Source organism: Sinocyclocheilus grahami, unplaced genomic scaffold (genome assembly GCF_001515645.1).
Source record: "Sinocyclocheilus grahami isolate Dianchi unplaced genomic scaffold, SAMN03320097.WGS_v1.1 scaffold209.1, whole genome shotgun sequence".
Lineage (NCBI taxonomy): Eukaryota > Metazoa > Chordata > Actinopteri > Cypriniformes > Cyprinidae > Sinocyclocheilus > Sinocyclocheilus grahami.
This window is the reverse complement of record NW_015505388.1, coordinates 1,256,785-1,275,774: the sequence shown is the minus strand read 5'-3', so window position 1 is coordinate 1,275,774 and position 18,990 is coordinate 1,256,785. Positions and strand designations below refer to the sequence as shown.

At 36.5% G+C, this 18,990-nt stretch overlaps 1 protein-coding gene across 1 annotated transcript in view; it reads right to left on the bottom strand.

Moving 5' to 3' along the window:
* The window catches only part of LOC107595872 (peripheral plasma membrane protein CASK-like), a 245,711-nt gene that overhangs the window by 27,492 nt on the left and 199,229 nt on the right, over positions 1-18,990 (bottom strand). Inside the window, exons 6-13 of the mRNA XM_016286457.1 lie at positions 9,972-10,111; positions 8,962-9,040; positions 8,583-8,666; positions 8,323-8,422; positions 7,485-7,502; positions 7,239-7,360; positions 5,211-5,288; positions 1,941-2,021 (exon numbers count right to left, since the gene is read on the bottom strand). Of these exons, the coding sequence (XP_016141943.1) occupies positions 1,941-2,021; positions 5,211-5,288; positions 7,239-7,360; positions 7,485-7,502; positions 8,323-8,422; positions 8,583-8,666; positions 8,962-9,040; positions 9,972-10,111 (702 nt within the window). The remainder of the gene's footprint in view (positions 1-1,940; positions 2,022-5,210; positions 5,289-7,238; positions 7,361-7,484; positions 7,503-8,322; positions 8,423-8,582; positions 8,667-8,961; positions 9,041-9,971; positions 10,112-18,990) is intronic.

Sequence of the window (18,990 nt, the reverse complement as noted above, 5' to 3'; positions counted from 1 at the left end):
GTGTGTGTACACAACCACCCTATAATGATAAAAATCCACTCAGTGTTTTTTTTTTTTAATCTGCTCAAATCTTTACCCCTTTCTCAAATCGAGCCGATCTCAGGCCCCTCCCACGATAGTCTGATTGACAGTAGCATTTCAGCACAGACTGGACTGGCGTCTTACCTTAGATCCACCCTGAGTGAGCGGTCTTCAGCTTCACCATTGTTTCACCGCCGGAGCAGATGTAGACAAGAATTACTCATAACAAGCGATTGAGGTGTTCTGTTGTTGGATGTACTAATGAACATAGCAGTCGTCATTTACTCCCGATATTTGAGCCGCTGAACTCGCAGTGGATTTTGTTTGTTTCTGAAGGGAATGCTCCCCCGATCTGCCTAAATGCGTCTATGTTCGCGCGAATCATTCATGATCCAGTCTCATCTACAGAAGAAGTGAGTATAATGCTTTGTAATGAATCTTTGCAAATCGCCTTTCCTAATAATGTGCTAATTAGCAAGTTTCACGATGAACGCGGCTAAAGTAAACGGTCTCTCTGAGAGCAGCTCGGAAGAGAGGGGCGGGGGCAGCAGGGGGCGGGGTCAGCAGAGCTCATTAACATTTAAAGGGAAATGCTACAAAAACGGCTTCATCTGATAAGAGCTGTTTTTGACAGGGTAAAAAAAGGTGTTTTTACACTACCATTGAGAAATTTTAACCAAACTATGTTACAGACTTTTCATTAAGACCCAAAAGAATCATATCAACTTGTGGAAAATGGGCATCATATGACCCCAAATATCCTGCAGAAACCCTGGTCTGGTAAAAACGGTCAATTTATGTTTTAAGGTAGGCCAATATAATTGTCCGGACCTTGGCTGGTGAGGAGGGTTCATTACTGGACCTCAAGCAATTTTAGTTGAAGACCCCTGCTCTAGATTAACCTTACTGACAAACAGACAGTGTGGAGCGAAGGGCAAACTCTCTGCTTCATCTGTCATGAGGTTGTTTGTCCCACTGATAAGAACACAGAAATAATGCTCTGAACACAGATGACTAACAAACAGCTCATTGATTATAGAAGATGATTACAGAAAAGGAATGCAAAATCTGAGATGGTGAAACACCACGGACAACATCCCCCGAATAAACAGATCCAGCTCATGAAGACTAAGTACAAGTGCTCTAATTAAGCTCTCAAAGAGAGTTTTGCTGACAGAAATTTAATCAATCTTGAAGACTCCACTTTTGTTGTTTCACTGTACTTCCTGATGTTAGCAGTGCTGTCGTACACTGCAATGATAATGAGAATCACTTTGAGATCCTTAAAGTCAATTTGAATTGGCTCTAACAAACCATTTACTTCTGTTAAACAGTTGAAAACAGATGTGTTGCTTAATGTTTTTGTGGAAACAATGATACATCAGGATGCTTTGATGAATAGAAAGTTCAAAAGAACATCATTTATTTTTTGAACAATTATAAATGTCGTTACTGTCATCTTTAGTCCGTTTATTATGTCGCTGCTGAATAAAAGTATTAATAAAAATAAAACAAATTAATTAAACAATGTTAAATTAAGCCTATTTCCAACAGTATACTAAAAGTTAGGGTGGGAATTGATTAGATGGTGAAAAGGGTGGTATTTCGTACCTCAATGTAACCAGATGCAATGTGAGTTTGCTAAAACAATGACTAATCAGATATTTGGCTATTGGCTACTATTTTATCCAATAGCCCACACAAGTGACACCAGCATTACAAAAATGTTTAAGAGGAAAAACAAGGTATAACATTTTGATTAAATATTACAAAGAATAACATGCACAAATTAATTATTCACAACAAGACCAGGAAGTGAATTAAGAAAGTAAATAGAGTTCATTTTGATTTCATGTTGACTTTAAGGTGTATTGTAAAGAGATTAACAAAAGAATCAGCACTGTGCTGCTGTGACTCACCATGAAATGGGGCTGGGTTAGAATCCGTCTCAGTTCTTTAGCGTCTGCATTCTCCGGGTAGCATGAAATCTCCTCCAGTACCTACAGACAGACAGAGTCTTCAGGATTTTCCTCAAACTGTCATCTCCATGATATATATTTCTTAAAGCAAGTAAAGATGTTGCTTTTTAATCTTGTACACTGCAACACAACTTTGAGCTGGACTGCTGAGACCCCACACATCATATATCAGAAGAGACACACACACGCAAACATTTCTGGCATGACCCTTAGACCCCATGTGACCAATCAGCACTGCTGCCTGGTCTCATTTGGCCCTTCCATTGGCGGGGTGGGACGGGTCAGGTAGGAGGGGGTGATTTGTCACAGTACTGCAGATATGTCATAACTCCCTGCTGAATGCTGCTGAGCGCCAGATCCTGAACGTCTTTTGAACCACACTAATCATCTCTAATGAGCTCGAATCAATGTTCAAACCAATCCTGGCAGCCCCTCACTGCCAGTCAACATCACTAAATGTAAAGCTCAGACATTTACAAGAATCCTAGAAATTTCCACATGTTCTACAAAAGTGGTAAAAATAAGTGGACATAAGATTGGGAAAATATCTGCATCTTACATATTCCAGATGTTTCAAAGCCGTGCTCGACCAATCTTCTGCGTATGTCTTAGCATGAGAGACACACACAGGAAAGTTTTATAACATTTTATACATATAGTCTGTGTAAAAGAAGCAGCAGAGTCGCAAGCTGAATTTTTGGAGATAGGCACTACGCCGCCTCTGCAAGTTTCAGTCTCTCAGGGAAAACAGTGAGAGGTGATGGGTTAGTTTCCGCCCCGCTGGCTCTAAGCAATACAAAGAGGATAATCCTTAAGCATTTCACCATTGCCAGTGATCACAAGCAAGAGGACAAGAAGGGTTTTCGAGAGCACAGCTATTTAATCACCAGCAGGCCTGAGTTCCTTTTTGATGTGCATTACTAAAGGAAATGGTTGAGCTTTATAGGTTGTGTGACTTGTGACTGACTGAGACAGACTTGTTTTAGAGGGGTCAGGACCAAGAGGACCACTGAGGGTGTTTGAGACCAAAAACAACCATCAAGACTAGTTTGAATCTTACTATTTTTATCTTAGAGTATGCAGATGGTCTAAACTATTCAAACTAAAATTACTTTCACTTCTTTATGGGAACTTAGCACATTTGTTTGATCAAGCTTATCTGAAGCACCAAGCTAGGATTTGTTGACATATTCAAAATACTCGGAATGCTTCTGTTGACGCAACTGCTATATGATAAGTCATTATCAGTTTTGATTCACTAACTTTTAGTCAACATGAAACAACAACTTCAAGTAAAAATTTACTATATGGGGACTTGTGGAGGACTAATCCCTTCTTTAAAAAACTCACTTTACGTTTAATATCACTTTTCAAGTTGTGATGCAATGAAAGTAGTGACAGATGGGGTGGGGACTTGGTTCTATGCATAGGATTTTGATTGGATTTTGAGATGTGGGTGTTGCATTCAAAAATAAATGCAAACTTAGATTGAGGAGGGGCGGGTTTTACATGGACTAAATGATTGGAGAAGTTTGACATACGTAACCAGAGAACATGTTGTTTCACCTGAAGTTTGAGTGTTTTTAAATTAAACATTATGTGGTCAAATTAAAAAAAATATACATGAATAATTTACAATAAGATCAATAACATACATTTACAAAATAGATTGCTACATCAATTGCTTATGAGAAATGCTAGATCAATGTCTTTTAAGTTTTTAGATCCAGCAAGGGATTTTTTTAAAATGCTTGTTAAATTACTAGACATTGGGATTAAAGGATAGCTTGCGCCTATATCTTAATTTAGTGTGTTAAGGACAAAACAGAACCATTGGCATATTCTATTCACTGTTTGTGTTCTTAGTGAGGATTTTAACTGGTTTCTGTGCAAATGAAGAGAGCAAAACGCTTCAGTCAACATTGAGGCAACCACACCAACAGCCCGATAAGCTCACCAAACTAAATGCATTTTCACTCTCAAATTTACTTTCATGTAATTTGAGAAGTGTCATGTCAGTCTGCTCTCATCAAGCTTCCACACTTGCGTATGAACGGCGATAAAAGAGCTGCTTTGTCCAAAACCACACAGTCATTATTTTGTTATTCTATATTTTTTCTAATCTACTCCGTAGGTAAAAGCAAACAAAGACATTCACTTGTTAATGTGGCTTTATAAATGCAACTGGTTTAAATGCCTTATAATGCACCAGGAGGAAAACAGGCAATATACCACTAGGGATCTGTAAATGTCACATAAATCATAAAATTCTTAAGAGGCATTGAGTACAAAACAGACCTCTGTTTGAGGCTTTCTGTTAAACTACATAAAATCATGTGACCGTCTGCTTTCTTAAAAAAACAAACAAAAACAAAAAAACAGATATGAACAGACATGGTATAGAGTAAAAAAAGACAAACTGGTCCATAACGACTTAATGACCACAAATAAATACCTCAAAGAAAAATGACTATAACTGATTTGCTATTTGAAAAGCTAAAATTTGTGGGACCATCATCATCATCTTTTTTTGTTAATAAAATTTACATACAAAGCAAAACATATCATGTTTTTTTTTTTGTTGCATGTAATTAGCTTTTAGTTATGACAATTTAGCATACTTCCTGTTTTATAGATGACTAATTCTTAAAAAAATGATTGTGAACTAAACCACAGTCACAGAGCAGAAGTGAAAAAACCAAGAACGAAATATGCAGTGAGGAAATTCTGTTTCTAGGTAAGCGAAGGAGTGAGTAGGTCATGCAGTGAGTCTTTTCTGAATGTCCTGATGAGCTATATTAAAATGCAAACACAGACTAGACAGAATAGTAGTTAAAAATGAGAACATACACCAAAAATTCTATTTATCATATTTAAGTATTTAAAATGTCATTCTGAATTAACATCCAAGATAGCAGAAATAAGACAAACCATCTAAACATTGTTCCATTCAATTCTGAGTCACATTAACAAACTTTCTTGTTGAATATATTGAAAATAGATATTACATTTAATTTCCCCCCCCCAAAAAATTAGAGATTGTTTAGACCAGTAGAAAAAAAAGTAGTCCTGGTAGAGGTTATTCTTTTAAATCAACGATTAAGTTGAACACTACGATGAAGTTCGATTAAACTTGTGCTAGGAACTTCTTTGACCCTCATAATTTTATAATTACAAAGGCATCTTTCTGTAACTGTAGCCTGCACTCACCTCTTTGGCTCTCTGAACGGCGTCACTTGTAGGACTCCTGATTTGTGGCGAAGACTTGGTGTTTATCTTGTCGTAGAGCTGAAAAAGGGAAAATGGATAAATTAACAATCACAAGATTTATTTGCTCTATTAAAAACATTGCAGCATGCAACGACAGATCAGGATACTTTAAAATTCATCCTTGCTCAAAACAAAATTGAATATTATAATCAATGTTTAATAAAACAATATGTTGGGTAATGTGTTATATTTTGCTTCTTGAGTAGAGGAGAATCAATAAGAAGTGAACCCTTTCTCATCTACACACAGTGCTTTTTTTGATTAGGGCCAACAATTTAACATCACAACTGAACAGCTCTATTGCATGCAACAGGTTATAGTTTCTCCTGCAAAATGTTAATCATAAAAAGGGATGCATAATTAAATACATTTTCATACAGTGATGAGGAATACAGTTCTCAACAGTTTTAATGAATGTATTAACAGATGTTTTCCATGTATCCAGTGTTCTGCAGGTGCTTTCTTCTGCACATCAGTCAGCTTCAGCATGTTGTGAGTTACTTGAAAATAAATGTTCTTGCAATCCACATCCGTTAATACGTGGTTCTTCAGAGACTTAGCTTGAGTACCAACCCTTATAGGACAAACCAGGTCACAGGAAAAATACCACACACATCTATAACACATGCATGGTATGCTATTTATGAGTGCTGTGCACAGGGTATCAGTTCTTTATACATCTTAATCTGCATTTCACAACATGACACAAACAGAACAGAACTTTCAGGGTAACACGGAGCGAAAAATTGCTACATCTCCAGCAACAAGGAATATGCTTACTAAAGAAAGTGTCTGGCTAAGAAAATACCCCAGGTTACTCACCACATCAAAAGAAGAACCAACCAAAACCAAAGTTAAACTCCAGACAAAGTTGGTCCTGATAGGATCTCAACCTTTCTGTCTTCTGTTTCATGAATGTAGAGTTACACACAGAGCTTGAATAGAGAGGATGGCAAAGTCTTAACGTGTGGAGCAGCTCTTCTGATAGACAGATACTGCTGGAGCTGCAACAGTGAAAAATCATGAAGGCTGACAATAGGTGCTATTGTTTCCTTCCCTATTCAGGGTAGGAGTTGAGTTCTCAATGGGACGACGTGCATTCACAGCCTCCTGGTGATAATCTTACCCACAGAGCACTGGCATAAGGGGCGTGCCCTCCTCTCTGCTTTCCTCTGGCCTGTAGCTATGGAGACAGGCCCTATCATCCACACTGGATTGTACCGAGCTGTACGCCTCTCTATAGAGGCCTTGGTACACACACACAAACATAGAGAAAGCAGGGAGAGTCCACAGCTGCACTTATTCACACAGACAAATACCGCAAAAAGCCATAATACTGAAAGACTCGTGCGACGTGTGTGCTTGGACAAGCATTGAAAGATGCAATGAATGAACAAAGAACAATGAATGAACAAATCCATTGAGTTCTCAAATAAACAAAAAAGATGAGACTGAAAATTCTGAAATTGGTCTACTGACATTTGTGAATTAATCAGTTGAGGTACCCAGAAAAAAAAAGAAAAAAAACCTTTAAGTTAGCTATGGCTAATTATTTCAAGTAGATCGATATCTTTAGCATGGAGGGCTTTTTGTTTGGGTGGTGGAAGGCTAATGATTAAGGCAGTAGGCTGTTAGCAGCTCACTGCGGAGGTCACCAAGATCAATTCTGCATTAATACTGGTGTGAAATTAGTTTATTGTAAGATGATTTGGCTAAAAACTGTTTGCTAAACGTTAAGAAACTAAATCCAATCTGCGTAGACAGGTCATTGCATAGCCAAAATTATGACTAATTTTAAATTAGTGACATACGTCAAATAATGTGACATTTTCTTTTAACAAATTCAAAACAAGATAATCAAAGCAAGATTTAACAGCATCTCAACACATCAGATTCTGTGGTTTAATGAAGGAAGAATTTTATTGGTGTGAATATGTTTGTGTCTGCCTGTATGTTACAGTCTCTTACATCAAGCAATGTGTGGAGGTGATGGTCCTGGAAGACGCTGTGAAGAAAGTCCAGGTCTTTCTCACTGCAGTCAGTCAGCGCATGGATTTCCTCCAAACTGTCTAGCACTTGTGACACAGCCCCTTTACATGTACACACAAACACAATTGACCACACACAGTGACCTTTAAATACCCAGGAAAAGCATTAACTTGATTTGAAAGTAGCAGGCAAACACTTTGTAAGGAGACAGACGGTGACACCTACTTTCCGCTGCTAGTAGTCCTGCAGGGTGGCCAGCATAGAAACAAGCAACAAGCATAATTTAACAATAGAAAGATGATTGTGATATGAATAGAGATAGGATTCACCCACACTCTCAAAACAATCAGTTAGAGAAGTTTGAGAATAACAACTTCTGCACGTTCAAATAATTTCCCCAGTACACTATCAAAAATTGTGACACATTAAACATTAAAGTGTTGCAGAAAAAATGGAAAGTTACCAAAGATGATATGAGAAATAAACAGGAAACATGAACCAGATTCTAAACCAAACCATTTGTGTTTTGTTTGGGAGTATGTGAAATGTACACTGTAAGGTCTATTTAAACAAGCCACAAGAAAAACATCTCTGTGATGGCTGCTTAAAAAGAAATAATTTTTCACTTTCTTGGAAAATTTTTATGGCGTATCCTATGCAGAGCTCCCCAGCATGATAAAAGGGTGTTGTGGGTAGTTGTCAGGGCATTGTAAACAGTTCCTAGGGCATTTGCTCACTGGTTCAAGTCAAAAGAGCCCACCCTAAATTTTTATGATATTCTCATCCCCCTGCTCAGGTCTCTCTCTCTCAGTGTAATTGTGTGTAATTTTTTTTTGTCTATTTTATTGTCTGCCTGGCTTTTTTTTTTTTAATTGTAGGCCATACTGACTGTGATGCTTGTCTTAGCATGCTACCAACAAGCTTCATCTTTTTCTCTGTCAGAATGATATCATCAAAGTAACCAAAACACTGTGATGAGAGACTACAAATCACAAAAAACATCTCTTCAGGAAGACAGAGTGGGTGGAAGCTGATGTTGCATCTCTGCTGGTTGCTGTAGTACCTGATGAAGTAGGGTCCTCAGAGAAGTCAGGCAGTTCTTCTGGTGGGTCACCATAGAAAGAGCTGAACTTGTGACTGGAGACTGCGGCAAGCACTGCGCCCTGTCAAACCATATAGATATTAATCAACTCATGTACTGCAATTTCCTGCCCTAATTTTTATTTGTGGTCTTTATTTTACACTCCAGAACATCCAGGTGAATCATGCATGAGAACAGCTGCTAAAGCAATATGCAGAGATCGTAAAGTGCTGATGGCTCACTTTTAGCTTCCTCCTGGCATTGAACTTCCTCAGCTGCTCCACTGTCTCAGGAAGGTGGATCTTGTAGGCATAGCGGTCTCTCTCCTAAAAGGAAACGCACAATTCAAATGGTGCTTATTCATCTCATTAAGGAATGATATCTTAAGTCCATAAAGACCTCAAAGCTGGAAAATAATATCCAATTAGTGAAACAGTCTGTATGGTTTTAATAATAATAACAATAATAATAAAACATTATATTTACATATATTTTGTTTCTCTTTGAATTTTTTCATATTTCATTTTTTAAATAATTTTATTTACATATAGCAAACAGATTAATACATGAAAAAACATCAGTAAGATCAGTGAGCAGATGTTTCTTGAGTGCTGTTGATACCTTGAGCCAGGGATGGTTTAGTGTGTTCCCGTTTCGATAAACAATGAAGAAATACTCCCCTTTATTAAATTGATTTGAACTTAAACATAAAATCTAGACAGGATATTTAAGTGGAGTATTGTTGTTTGTAGTCTCTGTATGGGCAATTATCAAAGCTCAACAAGTGGAATATTAATGAGTGAAACATTGTCAAAATAAGATAATAATATTATATTTAAAATTTTAATTGTTCAACAGCCCTCATCTATGTGTTTCGGTGATCACGGGATGTAAGGTGGAGTTTAAATGTGGTTTTGAGACACGCACTCCCCCTTTAAAAGTGCCTGCAAACTTTGTTTTAATGCTAACTGGTGCACAGCTGTGCTTTGAGGTAAGCAAGAGTTTAGAGGAACTAAAAAAGGAAGAGCTTTTTCAAAAAGGAAGTTCGCAAAGACAGATCTGAATTGAGATTAGACCGAGACATTCAAAAAGAAACAACAGAGAAGTTCTCTGATGGACAGAATTCACAAGGTAAGTTACTCTCCAATACCTAAGTGTGCATCAGACATTCTGTTGCATTTCAAGGTATTAAAACTTAATGTCTTTGGTAAGCATTATAATGACATCTGCAATTTTTTTTCCTAAGGTCTGATATATACACATGCAATGACAAAAAAACAATCCTCAATTTTTTCCCATTGTGTCGCCGACCACCATGTCGAAAACTCCACCGCCAAACTGCCAGACAGACAACACCAGCTTGCAGGTCCCGCTGGCTATTTTCTATGCACTCTTCTTCCTGTTCGGGTTGTCTGGAAACCTGCTGGCTCTCTGGGTGTTTCTGCGAGTACATCCAAAGAAAAACTCTGTTTGCATTTTCCTCATTAACCTGGCTCTGGCTGATGTACTCCTTGTGATCTGCCTGCCTTTCCGAGTGGTGTACCATTCCAACAATGACCGGTGGGTGCTGCCGCCATTATTGTGCACGATGGTGGGCATTATCTTTTACATGTACATTAGTATAGTCTTACTGGGCTTCATAAGTGTAGATCGTTATTTGAAGTTCCAGAGGTCGTCCTGTAGGCGGGTGTTCCTGCATAGCCGATGGAGCGTGCTTTTCTGCGGTGTCATCTGGGCTGTGGCATTTGTTTGTGGCATTTGCTTCACTGTCCTGAATACAGAGCATGGTGAATCCCAACAGTGCTTCCAATACAAAAACCTGTATAAATCCAAATGGAAAGCCTATTTCAACTTTGCCATCGTGGGTATGTTTTGGCTGGTCTATGGCGCGTTGGTAATCTCCTACGGAAGGATCGGAATGAACCTTCTAACAGCCTCCAAAGAGAAACCAGATTTCCCAAATGCTGCCAAGTACAACAAAACAGCATGGAAGTCCTTCTTTGTGCTCTTTCTCTTCACAATATGTTTTGTGCCCTACCACTCTGTAAGGATTTTCTAGATCATGTCACAGATAACAAAAGACACCTCTTGCGAGTGGATAAGTGTGTTGGATAAAACCAATGAAGTAGTTCTGCTACTGTCTGCCTTTAATAGCTGTCTGGATCCAGTCATGTACTTTTTGTTCTGTAGTTCTATTCGCAAAGTGATGCTGAAGATAATCTGTAATAGCTTTTGTCAGCAAAACGCCAGAGGATTGAACAGTTCTAGTGACACTCCACAAGAGCTACCAAATATCAGTGCAGTTGTGCCTATGACAAACGCTCAGGACGTCAAACTATCAAAAACACCAGCAACAGATAAAGGGGTGCTATGAGAGTTCTTAAAACATATAAACCATGTCCAAAGACACAGCAAAGTTTATTATTATTATTATTATTATTATTATGCAAGTAAAGAATGTGACAATATTTACATGTGCACAGCCAAGTTAAAGGAAAGTTAAAAGAAAAGCAGTATTGTGTTGTGAACAGTGCATTTACTTTCGGTAGAAACACTATAAATAAAAGTTACATTAATACATTTTACAGAATTATCATACAAAAATAATTAACATGCCCTTACTGCATCATGAACTAACAAAGAGAACAACATGTTTAAAGCATTATTAATAAAGCAGTATTAATCTAGAATCTAGAACATTAATAATTTAAAAATGAATTTATAAGTATTATTGTTCATTGTTAATTCATGTTTGTTCATTACACATTAACTAATTTTAATTTATACACCTTCAAATGTTAAAAATGTATTAGTATATTTTAAAAAACTAACATTAATCAATATTAATAAATGCAGTAAAATAATTGTTTACTGTTAGTTCATGACATCTAAGGCATCAGCTAATGTGAACCTTATTGTAAAGTGTTAGTTAACATTACTCCATTTAACTTACGGTGTTGTATAGTGCTGTGTTCGATACATTGATACGACGATGTATCGTCACAGAGATTTGACGATATGAGTATCGATACAGCTGGCCCTGTATCGATATTGTGGAACGTGTGCAGCAGTGGACTACGCTTAATTTAAATACAAGAACAACGTTTAAAATTGAGCAGAAAAGTGCAAGGTTTCTAAAAAAATAATGAATAGCGCATAATATATAGGCTACAACAAGGTTTAATCTGGCCGCAGAGGAACACAACTGCGTTGCCTGATATAAAGAGACGTAATCCCCGAAACAGAGCTTCCCACTTGCGCAATACTGAAATATCTGCTAAATGTGCTACTTATCTTTGTCAACCTGGCAACCCTGTGTACGCACGCTCTCTCCACTGTGGATAAACGCGCTTGCTTTCTGAAAACACTGGTTAGCTTGCAGTTTAGCGATCTCCACTTCAATATTCTATTCTCAGAAAAGTGTAATTCATCAAGTGTTCATTTATGAGAGCGAGAGAGAGGCTTTGTATGTATGAATTACCACCGTTTTGCCGCATTTCTCTATTAACAGTGAAGCTGTGGCTTTAATTCCTGTAGAAACAATGACGCTACCAGCTCCTTGTTGAGAAAGATAATGTAGCTCTTGAGCGATTAAGCTATTAAGTTGATAAAACTGTGGGGGCTAAAAAGTTTGTTCCTGAATGTCTGAGTGATCTGTGTGTGTGACTAAGCATGTGTGTGCGTTAGATACAGAAGACAGCGCATTAGTTTAGAACTCTTCTAATTTTAATTTTAATTTTTTAAACGTACAGAATTCGTTAATTTGTGCAATGATAACCTACCAGCAATGCAAATATGATTTTTTTTAATATTAGAATAAGTACATTACAATATACATTTATTAGAACGAGTACATTATTATTTATGGGCTTAAAAACAAGATGCAAACAATCAGAATATTGTACCTGGTGGGAAGTTCCCAATGTAAACATGAAACATATGCCATTACTATATTGTACTGTGGTACAGTTATGGAGGCACTTCATAATGCAGAGGTCAGCTGCCTGCTCTGCCAATAGTTAGAAATGGCACTATAGTGTGCAGTGTTTAATAAACAGCTGTTTCACTAAATTCTGCTAAGGTGAAATTCAGCGCAGTCCTGTATCGTGATACGCATGGTATCGTGGCCTCTGTGTTGTGATACGTATCGTATCGTGACATTGCTGGTGATACACAGCCCTAGTGTTGTAGCTGTGTTTGCATTGCTTCTATACATAGCAAATAAAACAAGCATGTAATTCAATTATGTTATGTTGTATTTCAAGAGTACATGCATCTATGAACAAATGAACAAACTGTACTGCAATAACAGCTGGGATCATTTGTAATGAACTGCATCCACTGTGTAAAAATAGGAGAAACCTAAAAACCTAATACAAGAACAGCAGTCCAACTGATACAGTAATTTAACAGCAATTCAACTGATTCAATGTCCTATATACACTATCTTTTACACTATACCGTGAGAAAATCAAAGGGGGTTAACAGACAGAAAAAGCAGCACAACACTTTGGGTGCCCCCTAGTGGTAAAACACCTTCTCATTCACAAGAGCAGGGCACAATAAGAGGGAGAGAAAGGGTTTACATAAGAGTGGCTTAATATGTGATGAAAAAAATCACAGGTGATCATTCAAAAATGCTTATTCACTGTCAAAAGAAAAATATTTAAATGCATACACAAAAAGATTAATCATCTTTATGTCCATTTTATTCTAGTTATATACTTTTTAATTAAGTAATTATTAATTGATTAATTAATTAATTATACAAATGTATTAAAAATAATATTATTAAATCACACATGAAAGTAAAGAAAAGCTTGAGTTTAGTGTCTGGTGTGCCACTAAAAATTAAATGTTTTCAGGATGTGGTCAGAAGTGAACATACATACATCCTATGTGAAGCACACACCCCACCCACAAACAGCTTACACACACACAAGATTCTACAAATAAAACAATGAGCAGGAGTATCAGAAGACAACGAGTAAAGGAATCAGCATCATGTCTGTGCAAGGGGACTTCACAATCTATTCCTCAGGAGTCAATGATACAGGCAGTAAACAAAGGTACACTGATTTGCATCTTACACTTTCTCACTGGAGGGATTACGGTAATAATAATTATTTTTGTTTCAGCAGCATATGCTTTACATTTCTGTTTTAAGCTTGTGGGTTGGTAGGTTATTTTGTGTATTTCCAACCAACATATTAGACCACAGCAGGTTAGAATTTTGATTTGTTTGTAAGACATAATTTTTCGTTATTGACCAGTAAGTGTAAAAATGTATTCTGTGGCTATACATGACCAAATTTTCGAAGGGATAAATCAGTATCGTTCATTTAAAAATGAGTCAACCACGACCCAAGTCAAACTTTGTTCTTCAACCATGTACGTACACAGAGAAAGCAAATGGCCTTTTGTTTTACAACTACTTATGCTACAGTACATTTTCAACAATTATATAAGTTGTCAGAACACTTGCAAAAACAAAAATGCCTGACCTGCATCGGCCAGTTGGTTCAGAGATGTTGGAGAAGGGAATCAGTTTCTCACTCTTCTATCCAAAACAGTGGTTGATAATATTCAGGTCACATTTTAGCAGTGATGTGTGTGATTAATTTTGTCAATTGCACTTCTATGTGGCCGTTTTTTGTGGAAACAGGGTCTTCAAGGTGAATATTGGGGTTTGGTGTCATTTTGCTGCATTAGCTCTATGTTGTTTGAACACAATTCTTCTTAGTGCTTGACGGTCGCTATCATTCACTTTTGGTTTTCACCCACTATTCTTCTTTGCTGATGCAGTCTTGCCATGCTTTGTGTCTACAATCATAATTATAAAGGCTGTTATTCTTAAAACACCAAACAATTGGGCTAAGGTTATAGCAGTTTTTTTTTTAGGATTCTTTAATGAATAGAAAGTTCAAAATAACATCTAATTTGAAACAGAAATGTTCTTTATCCTTATAAATGTGTTTACTGTCATTTTCTTCAATTTACTGCATATTGCTTCATTAAAAGGTTTATTTTTTTGTTCTTACCCAAAACTTTTGAAGTATGATGGTTTCCACAATAATATTAAGAAGCAAAAGTTGGTTTCAACATTGTGAAGATGACACAGTAAAAAAAGAAATGTTTCTTGAGCACCAAATCAGCATATTAGAATGATTTCTGAAGGATCATGTGACACTGAAGACTTTAAAAGTATTAAGTAATAGAAGTATAGAAGTATTAAGCAATTTTTTTTCCCAGTTTAACACGTTAAAAATATTTAACACAATTAATGCAGCATCCATTTTTTCCTGGCATCCTTTGGTTACAGTTACAGTAGACTATATAAACATGCTATCAAGCATGATAAGAGACAAAAGAGAAGTTAATTCGGTACTGGTGTGCAGCCTGTTAAGAAGCTCCCTCTGTGGATAAACGCGCTTGCTTTCTGAAAACACTGGTTAGCTTGCAGTTTAGCGATCTCCACTTCAATATTCTATTCTCAGAAAAGTGTAATTCATCAAGTGTTCATTTATGAGAGCGAGAGAGAGGCTTTGTATGTATGAATTACCACCGTTTTGCCGCATTTCTCTATTAACAGTGAAGCTGTGGCTTTAATTCCTGTAGAAACAATAATGTTACCAGCTCCTTGTTGAGAAAGATAATGTAGCTCTTGAGCGATTAAGCTATTAAGTTGATAAAACTGTGGGGGCTAAAAAGTTTGTTCCTGAATGTCTGAGTGATCTGTGTGTGTGACTAAGCATGTGTGTGCGTTAGATACAGAAGACAGCGCATTAGTTTAGAACTCTTCTAATTTTAATTTTAATTTTTTAAACGTACAGAATTCGTTAATTTGTGCAATGATAACCTACCAGCAATGCAAATATGATTTTTTTTAATATTAGAATAAGTACATTACAATATACATTTATTAGAACGAGTACATTATTATTTATGGGCTTAAAAACAAGATGCAAACAATCAGAATATTGTACCTGGTGGGAAGTTCCCAATGTAAACATGAAACATATGCCATTACTATATTGTACTGTGGTACAGTTATGGAGGCACTTCATAATGCAGAGGTCAGCTGCCTGCTCTGCCAATAGTTAGAAATGGCACTATAGTGTGCAGTGTTTAATAAACAGCTGTTTTACTAAATTCTGCTAAGGTGAAATTCAGCGCAGTCCTGTATCGTGATACGCATGGTATCGTGGCCTCTGTGTTGTGATACGTATCGTATCGTGACATTGCTGGTGATACACAGCCCTAGTGTTGTAGCTGTGTTTGCATTGCTTCTATACATAGCAAATAAAACAAGCATGTAATTCAATTATGTTATGTTGTATTTCAAGAGTACATGCATCTATGAACAAACACATTCTATGTACTGCAATAACAGCTGGGATCATTTGTAATGAACTGCATCCACTGTGTAAAAATAGGAGAAACCTAATACATTTATACAAGAACAGCAGTCCAACTGATACAGTAATTTAACAGCAATTCAACTGATTCAATGTCCTATATACACTATCTTTTACACTATACCGTGAGAAAATCAAAGGGGGTTAACAGACAGAAAAAGCAGCACAACACTTTGGGTGCCCCCTAGTGGTAAAACACCTTCTCATTCACAAGAGCAGGGCACAATAAGAGGGAGAGAAAGGGTTTACATAAGAGTGGCTTAATATGTGATGAAAAAAATCACAGGTGATCATTCAAAAATGCTTATTCACTGTCAAAAGAAAAATATTTAAATGCATACACAAAAAGATTAATCATCTTTATGTCCATTTTATTCTAGTTATATACTTTTTAATTAAGTAATTATTAATTGATTAATTAATTAATTATACAAATGTATTAAAAATAATATTATTAAATCACACATGAAAGTAAAGAAAAGCTTGAGTTTAGTGTCTGGTGTGCCACTAAAAATTAAATGTTTTCAGGATGTGGTCAGAAGTGAACATACATACATCCTATGTGAAGCACACACCCCACCCACAAACAGCTTACACACACACAAGATTCTACAAATAAAACAATGAGCAGGAGTATCAGAAGACAACGAGTAAAGGAATCAGCATCATGTCTGTGCAAGGGGACTTCACAATCTATTCCTCAGGAGTCAATGATACAGGCAGTAAACAAAGGTACACTGATTTGCATCTTACACTTTCTCACTGGAGGGATTACGGTAATAATAATTATTTTTGTTTCAGCAGCATATGCTTTACATTTCTGTTTTAAGCTTGTGGGTTGGTAGGTTATTTTGTGTATTTCCAACCAACATATTAGACCACAGCAGGTTAGAATTTTGATTTGTTTGTAAGACATAATTTTTCGTTATTGACCAGTAAGTGTAAAAATGTATTCTGTGGCTATACATGACCAAATTTTCGAAGGGATAAATCAGTATCGTTCATTTAAAAATGAGTCAACCACGACCCAAGTCAAACTTTGTTCTTCAACCATGTACGTACACAGAGAAAGCAAATGGCCTTTTGTTTTACAACTACTTATGCTACAGTACATTTTCAACAATTATATAAGTTGTCAGAACACTTGCAAAAACAAAAATGCCTGACCTGCATCGGCCAGTTGGTTCAGAGATGTTGGAGAAGGGAATCAGTTTCTCACTCTTCTATCCAAAACAGTGGTTGATAATATTCAGGTCACATTTTAGCAGTGATGTGTGTGATTAATTTTGTCAATTGCACTTCTATGTGGCCGTTTTTTGTGGAAACAGGGTCTTCAAGGTGAATATTGGGGTTTGGTGTCATTTTGCTGCATTAGCTCTATGTTGTTTGAACACAATTCTTCTTAGTGCTTGACGGTCGCTATCATTCACTTTTGGTTTTCACCCACTATTCTTCTTTGCTGATGCAGTCTTGCCATGCTTTGTGTCTACAATCATAATTATAAAGGCTGTTATTCTTAAAACACCAAACAATTGGGCTAAGGTTATAGCAGTTTTTTTTTTAGGATTCTTTAATGAATAGAAAGTTCAAAATAACATCTAATTTGAAACAGAAATGTTCTTTATCCTTATAAATGTGTTTACTGTCATTTTCTTCAATTTACTGCATATTGCTTCATTAAAAGGTTTATTTTTTTGTTCTTACCCAAAACTTTTGAAGTATGATGGTTTCCACAATAATATTAAGAAGCAAAAGTTGGTTTCAACATTGTGAAGATGACACAGTAAAAAAAGAAATGTTTCTTGAGCACCAAATCAGCATATTAGAATGATTTCTGAAGGATCATGTGACACTGAAGACTTTAAAAGTATTAAGTAATAGAAGTATAGAAGTATTAAGCAATTTTTTTTCCCAGTTTAACACGTTAAAAATATTTAACACAATTAATGCAGCATCCATTTTTTCCTGGCATCCTTTGGTTACAGTTACAGTAGACTATATAAACATGCTATCAAGCATGATAAGAGACAAAAGAGAAGTTAATTCGGTACTGGTGTGCAGCCTGTTAAGAAGCTCCCTATGAACACAGGCATCTGGCACCTGCGCATAGAAAGCTGCTTCAGACAGTATGCATACAGAGTTCTCTTTTGTGCTTCAATGAATAATAAAAAACCCCCGCAAAATTGTCAAAATGCCCATTTTAAGTGAGTGAGTGACGTGACATGTGGCCAAGTATGGTGATCCATACTCGGAATTAGTGCTCTGCATTTATCCCATCCTAAGTGCGTGCACACAGCAGTGAACACACACACACACACCGTGAACACACACCCAGAGCAGTGGGCAGCCATTTTTGCTACGGCGCCCGGGGAGCAGTTGGGGGTTCGGTGCCTTGCTCAAGGGCACCTCAGTTGTGGTATTGAAGGTGGGAGAGAGTGCTGTACATTCACTCCCCCCACCTACAATCCCTGGCGGTACGAGACTCGAACCCACAAACTTTGGGTTACAAGTCTGATTCTAACCACTAGGCCACGACTTCCCCAACAACTTTTTCGACAAGTGACCTCATAAATACAGTCTTACATGAGTTAAAGAGTCCTAAATGACTGCAAAGAGTTGGGAGAAAATCGGTTGTAAGTCATAGCCGCATCATGTGCATTGGGTTTTAAAGAGACACCACTGCTTTTATAGCGAAACCTGCTGCAGACTATGTCATTGATGTAAATCAAAGAACAAAAGAAAAAGAGAAATCACTCACTCACTTTTGTAGCTTGAATAAAGATGAATCTATATTCAATTTATAGTTTATGCATATACAATTTAGTTTATGTAAAAACTGTTTTAAGTTCACTTTAAAAGTTGTTGTTATATTTTTCAAAGATTCTTAAATGTTAAAAATAATGGCTTTAAATGATACTGTAACATTGAATGGCTATAATTAATGGCTAAAATTGAGGGAAAAATGCATTTAACACAGACATCAGCAGCAGTATTGGTATCAGTGATACTGGTCTTCATTAATAGGCTATTTAGTAAAAAGATGCCATTAAAATACATTTAAAATATACCATATTTATGTTGTTTACATTCATTTGGAGATTCAATGTGAAATTATAAAAAATATATATATTATATTAATATGCGATTAATCGAGATTACAGAAAAATGTGCAAATAATTAGTTGTTTTTTAAAAACTTTTTTATTGTAATGATATTTCACAATATAATTTTT